General features: G+C 37.8%; 1 protein-coding gene across 19 annotated transcripts in view; it reads right to left on the bottom strand.

The window, feature by feature from the left end:
• Window positions 1-755: 755 nt before the first annotated feature.
• Window positions 756-6,929, bottom strand: part of LOC121856933 (trichohyalin-like) — a 78,292-nt gene continuing 72,118 nt past the window's right edge. For all 19 annotated transcript variants that reach the window (XM_042352700.1, XM_042352709.1, XM_042352694.1 and 16 more), the window contains one exon: window positions 756-6,496. Coding sequence is in view for 1 of the 19 variants with exons in the window: in XM_042352697.1 (XP_042208631.1) it covers window positions 6,473-6,496 (24 nt within the window). In the remaining 18 variants the exon portion in view is untranslated. The remainder of the gene's footprint in view (window positions 6,497-6,929) is intronic.

Genomic DNA, 6,929 nt, shown 5'->3' with positions numbered 1-6,929 from the left:
CCTGACATCACGTTAAAGTAGATCACATCAGGCCAAGTACATTCTTATGGTTCATTTCTGCAAGGTGAATGTTAAGTGCAAAAAAATAAAGATTACATAACCGTCAAATAATCATAACACTGTATGTATTCACAAAAAAACAATTGCAGTATAGTACAATACAGTACAGTATTACATATAGGCCTATCAATGTTTATGCAAAGGTTGGCTATAAAACTGTCACATAAGGCCTACACACAGAGCTAGCACATCTTCCCTCTTTTATTAATGGGGATTAGCCCACCTCAGCACAGGTCACCGACCCACATAAGGGCCTGGGAGGAAAAAATAAAATAAAAAATAATACAAAAATGGAAAACTAAAACAAACCATTAGTGAGAAACGATATGTATGTTGTGTTGTCAAAGTAAGAGAAACAATTGAGACCCTGCAATTGTGTGTAAATGAGGCAGAAAATCAGTCATAGCAGCAACCTGGGACTTTATCACAATTTTTGTGATGCCATATGGCAGCAGCAGCAGGGTCTATCACTAGACAACACATTATGTTTCCAATATCTTTCCAAGTGGTATTACCTCCCTGTTTGGTAGCTGCCTACTACCTGCCATTTGTTTATGACAGACATGAATAGTTACAGTAAGTAAATATAAGAAAAACAAACTTGAGGAGCAGGAAGAACTATACAAAAATAAAACATATAAGTACTGTACCTACACCCATACACTCTCATAAAGGGCTGGAGTAAAATTTTCAAATTGCAAGATCAACTTTATTGTTCAACATGCTGGACATGACGTCAAGAAGTAGGGAGCTGGGAGGTCAAGAAAAAGACAACAACTTGCGAGCTAAACATCAACATGGCTACTCTTTTAAGTTCGCTTGTAGACACTGCCTCTACACCACCACTTGTCATTAACCCTCTATTATGACATGAGCAGGGATAAGTCATCAACCAACTGTGGTGACAAATGCCAAGGTGTATAATTATTTCTTATGGCTGATATTAGTTTTCGATCTCATGGACTTTGGTGACATCTTGTAATGCCCAAAGGAATGTTTTTCTCTCATTTTTACTTTTCATTTATCATATTTAATAAGAGGTTGGTGTCAAGTAGTAGTCCAGAGAAAGGTCTAAGATATTCAGTGTAGGGCGTAGGTTAAGATACTCTGGCAAAGAGACACGGTACAGATACTGTCCGCAATGCCCCGCTCATCCATAACTCTGCTAAATCCACTGTGTTAAATCAATGTACAGTGTCTTGCTACATAACCTAGATGCATCCACTGACTTATATTCCTCATGTATCACTGCCACAAAATAAACCCTTGTACAGCGACCACCATAGAAAGCATCCACAACACACTAACACACTAGAGTTACTTCATGGGGGGGGGGAATGTCCTATATTTATGTGGGTCGAGGGAACATAGTACTAATCCTCAACTGCTTCTAAGGTTGAGAAACAAGTGAATGTTCTGTGTAAACTCTCAACCTTAACTGCATATGGGTTTACAACTATCTTCCACAGAAACACAGTATTATGCTACACACTCCGATAATGCTTTGGGTCAATTAGGTGAGGCCGGGGTTCCATGAGGCAATGCAGCGCAGAACAGTACACATCACACCACACTTCTTGGATATTGGCAGTTTATGGAAAAAATATCCATTATGTTTATTTGTGACGTGTTCTCACAAATATGTTTTTTATCATTAAACCTTACTGACTACAAGTATGAATTAAGTTTCCGACAGCTTTTTCAGACCATTTGTAAATGTTCACTTCTTTCTCAAATATTAGCACTGTTTCTTTTTACTAATAATTTGACATCACAACAAACTGAACTGCTATAGCATTTGATAAGTTTTTATTGCATTGTTCTGCAGTTTTAAATTTTCACAACATGCGGTCAGTGGTTCAATTCAACATCCGTGGACCTGAGGATTACCAGGTCACAGGTATAAAAAGTGGTGCTCTGGGAGATATAGGATGATCAGAAACCAGATCCATGGTAAGGATCGTAGTAGGACCCCGGCACAGACCCAGGCAGTGGAGTGTTGGTGATGCAGACGTCAGAGTCTCACTTGGTGGCACATAATACCCAACTTGAGAGATATGATGACAACAAAAGAAATCACAGGCACGCAACAAATTATATCTCAGAAAATGTTGACCTTACATGTTAGCTTTACATTAAATGTTATATTTGTGCCCAAAATACATGAGTACATGTATGTATACGCATGTATATACAGTGTACATACACACTATATACACAAATGAGAATCTATACCTTCAACCAAACACTGAAAAAGAATGGCACGTGAGATTCAAGGTAGTGGGGCCACAAGTACTAGTCAAAAGTACCAGCAGTACTGACTGAAAACACTAGTCAAAGGTACTATTCACAAGTACAGTACCAGTCAAAAGTAATAGTCAGGAGTATTAGCTGTAATGATGAGAAGTACCAGCTACAAGTACCAGTCATAAGTATTAGTCAAAAGGGCCAGTCGAAAGTATCAAGTCAAAGGTATTACCCATACTAACTGGGAGTACAGTACAGTATAGGTCAGAAGCTATGATGTACTGGTGATAAATACTGGAGTAGAAGTAGTGTGACGAGCAGGTGGCTGTTTCCAGGGCAGCCAAGTATTGTAGCGTGCAGTGGCGACACAGGTAAGAGAAGTGTATACAATACACAATGATGAGAAATCGTGTATAGGAGAAGTTTATACACATGAACAACCATGTGTTAGGGGAGAGAGAAATGTACATGAAGGTAATTATGTGTAATTCTGGAATACTATGTGTTAGTGAAAATAGCAGTATATACAGAAATAGGGATGTGTACTGGCCTGTGTAAAGAATGATATGAATATAAATCCCTTAAGACAAAGGCTGTCAGTCTGGAGACAAGCAGGAAGATGTAAACAGTCACTGGACAGCCAAGTCCAACTCACAAATTAAAACAAAACTGCTCAAATTACTCCATAAAGTCTTCCAGATTAAATTTTTAGCGTAATAACTTTATTTTCAATGTTCTCCAGAATATTTAATGTAACTAGAAGCTATATAACCTTCTGCAGGACAGTTTTTCTTTCACTATATAAACAAACCATCTTCTGGGGTATTATTTACAGCTAATGAAACTTTAAATCCTCTCATTTACATTTGTGTTTATCCATAGCTACGTTCTCAATGACCTAAGTTCTAACACACTGGTAATTCAACAAATAAGTTGGCAATGAGTATAAACAGTGAACACTATTACATGATGTTACAATGAACTCCTTTTCATACCACAGACAAAGTTGCCAGTTATTACCATTGGCTTGATGTTACTGATTAGGTCACAAAGAATGAAGGCCAAGAATGTAATATGTGTGTCTATATGTGTGTGTGTGTGTGTGTGTGGGCTTGAGACAGAGGAAAGGTTGTTGCTTTGTTTTTTAATAACTTTTCGTGATCATCCATGGAGGGGCAGTATTATTATCAACAACTTAACATGACAAAGTTCAATGCAGGACATATAAGAGTAAGCAGAAAGACATGCTGGTTAGTTTATCATGAATGTCATTTCTGTTGGGATTTGGAAACCACCACTTCGTAAAGCCAGAAATTACTGACCCTTCCCCAGCACCTGTTGTATTGCACCCAAGATTTATATAACAGTATGTGTGATATTAACATTTCCTAACATCTGTCACATAATACAAAACTCATACATTCTCTACAGTTTACTCAATCAAGTGAATAAATTCTGGCAGTATCTAGAAAGGGCTTGTGTTACATATAAAAAAGATGAACTGCATTGAGAACAGATGAATCTACCCAAGTGGTTTAAATTATTAGACCAGGATTAATCATAATGGCATCCCAAATATCCCTTCACTACCAATCAAGACATGTCTGATGTTTAATTATTTTTGTCTCCATAAAGTTTAAAAGAGGAACAGGAGAATATATGCCACTCTGCTGTCACAAGTAATGATCAGCAAGAGGGCAAGTAAGGCCAGTGTATATAATGGTAAGGTGGACTTGGTTGTTGTGGCCCCCCTCCCCCCTCTGCCCACAATCTTACCCTTGGTCACGCTCACACACTCACCAAATTGTATAAACTATTTTTCGTCTATTTTCTATGAAGTTATTACTAAAAAATTCTATTAATTATTACAACCCCAGATAACTAATGTGAAGCTTTGTTTCCCCAACAGGCAGATACTAATTTACTTCTTGTTACAACAGACCTTTAGAAACGCCAGGTAATGACTGATAAGTCTGTTATTATCTCTAAAAGAAGGTTAACTGTTGTTGGTAATTACTGACACTGACCTGACGACCCGGGTAGCACACAACCTTCACTGGGCATTAATCGTCCTCTCATAAAGAGTTCACCAGTGACACCATAATATACCATGCATTAAAAAATGATTCTCTAAAATTTGAGTACAGAAAAGTCCATCGGCAGTTTTGTTCTGAGAGGAGCATAAAGTCCACATATTGGCCCCCGGAGCTGAACTCCGCACACACCACATACATATTGATTTCTTGAGCTGTTGGACTCAAAGGGAGGTGAGAAGTGTTTAGTGGCACACTTAAAATATGCTTACTGTTGCACCAATATATTTTGATTAGTTGCCTCTTTGGAGGCTTTACCATCAAAGAGACATGATCCGTGACAGGCAAGGAGACAGCCAAAGATCCGGGGGCTCAAGTGTGGGGTTCAATTCGCACTGATACACAGGTGATGATGCACCTGACGGTTATTCACTTTTCAATGGTTTCTGGCATTCTCAAACAGAATTCATCATTTGTAGCCCATGTCAGCCCCTTCATCAGAGTGGCACTGATGGCAATGTGATGCTAAAATTTACAGACTAACAAACACGCTAACTATCTAATCTGATTGATTTATCTTATATACATTTACATACATAAAATACAGACTGTACACAAATTTCCTTCCTATGTCCACCTCATCAAATTGTTTATGATTTGTGTACATATGATGAAGACATTTATTCTGAACCTTGTCAGAAACTGTCTCCAGAAAGGGAACACTCAGTGAGGACATCACTACATGGGACACTGCTTGGGGAATTCATCTAGCATGTCTTGAACAGTCAGCCCAAGACACAGATCTACCAATGATATGTGCTACTGGAGAACACTGCTGACCACCACTTAGGGACAACTTAGCCCCTAACAAGAAGGGAACTTGTACCAACCCATAAGACCAATAACCACCTGGGGGCACCTCGACCGCCCCTTTATTAAACTGATGCTTGACCACTGGAGAGACACTAATATATGCTTTGTTTTCAGCATATCATGGATTTGGCAGAGATGATCTGAGAACAGTACTGTTGAAAGAAAGTTTTATAATGTGCAAAATATTTCTTTCACAATACTTATGACATATGAAAATATAATTCTCATATTGCTCACTCTTTCCTATTTATATTGAATTTTGAAGATATAGCATATATTTTCAACTGTTTTTAAATCCTTAAAAAAGCATAATTCATCATTGCCATAGAGCTATGACCAGGAGTGAACATCTTATCCTGTAATGCACTGGACAACATCACCATCATCACAACGCTGAACATTATTCAACACCTTAAGAAGCCACATATTGGAAGCATGGAAAGTTATTTATTTTTATGCACAAAAGTTAGATTTTAACTTTGCCATTTTACAAATACAACCTCAACATTGTATACTGAAATGTTAGTGTATTCTTAAAAATAGCATAGCATAGCCAGATAAAACTGGTACCAAAATAGTCCTTTCGTAACTAGGTCTCACTAAGCTACACACTAACAGACTTGTTGGAGGACTCTGCTAACCTCAGTGGATAGCATCAAGGTTCAATATTGGCAGTTTAAGCAGCCAAGATAACAATCTGATGACTGTTCCAATTTTTAATATCCAGAGACTAGTACGTATTAACAAGTCATAACTACCTATGTACTGTAGTATTGTATCTCCAAACTGAACCTCAAGTGTTATATTACTTACAGATGAGGTTTTATTGCCAACTGCACAATAGGCCATATCCCACATTTTTCAATAATTACAAACACTTTTAGGATTAAACTTCACTTGTACTGATGATCCCATTTAGATTTTCCTCACTGATATCAAACAAATAACTCTCTTCAAAAGAAAACACAGAAATCTTTAATACATTCACTAGAGAATCAGAGATCATGTTGATGGATGGAATCGAAACCTTATTTGTGGACGATCCGAAATTGAATGGCAGCTGAGAATCCAGAGGACTAAAAAGGTGCGTTAAAGCGTGTTTCAGGAGGGAGTTCAAGCCCTTGTAGCAATGCTGGACATCCTGTAAAGAGCCGTAAGTCTCTGGACATGTCCTCTACAATGCTGTAAACCCAGGATCATTTCCACAAAGTTGAGAGTGTAGATCTTGAAGACAAGATTCATGAAGACAATATTCCAGTTCAGTCACAATGCTTGGCCATCTTCTGTGAAGAGAAAGATATTTCAAATGTTGACATACAAAATACACTAAATACACTGTCTATGAATGTGTGTGGCTCTGGTTCAAACCCGGCACCTACTGTGTGTTCGTGTGTGTGTGTGTAAGCAAGCAGAATTGTATACTATATGTGCTTTTACCCAATACAGTGTTGCAACATACATATTACATGGAGATAAAAATAATTAAAAATATTACCTTGCTGAAATAATGTGCGAAATTTTATGACAATCTGACTGTAACATAAAGAGTTGTATGACAATCCTTATTTCCTATCAAACAATACTCACAGTATTTCAAACTGCAGTACTGTACAGTACTTACAAAATTTTATTTAAAGGGGGTGCAGCATGACTGAGAACACTTAAGAGTGGAAGACTGTGGTCGCCAACCCTCAAATATGAGAACGCTACTCTGAA

This window comes from Homarus americanus, unplaced genomic scaffold (assembly GCF_018991925.1).
Source record: "Homarus americanus isolate GMGI-L3 unplaced genomic scaffold, GMGI_Hamer_2.0 scaffold44060, whole genome shotgun sequence".
NCBI classification, from domain to species: Eukaryota; Metazoa; Arthropoda; class Malacostraca; order Decapoda; family Nephropidae; genus Homarus; species Homarus americanus.
This window is presented reverse-complemented; position numbering and strand designations above follow the sequence as displayed.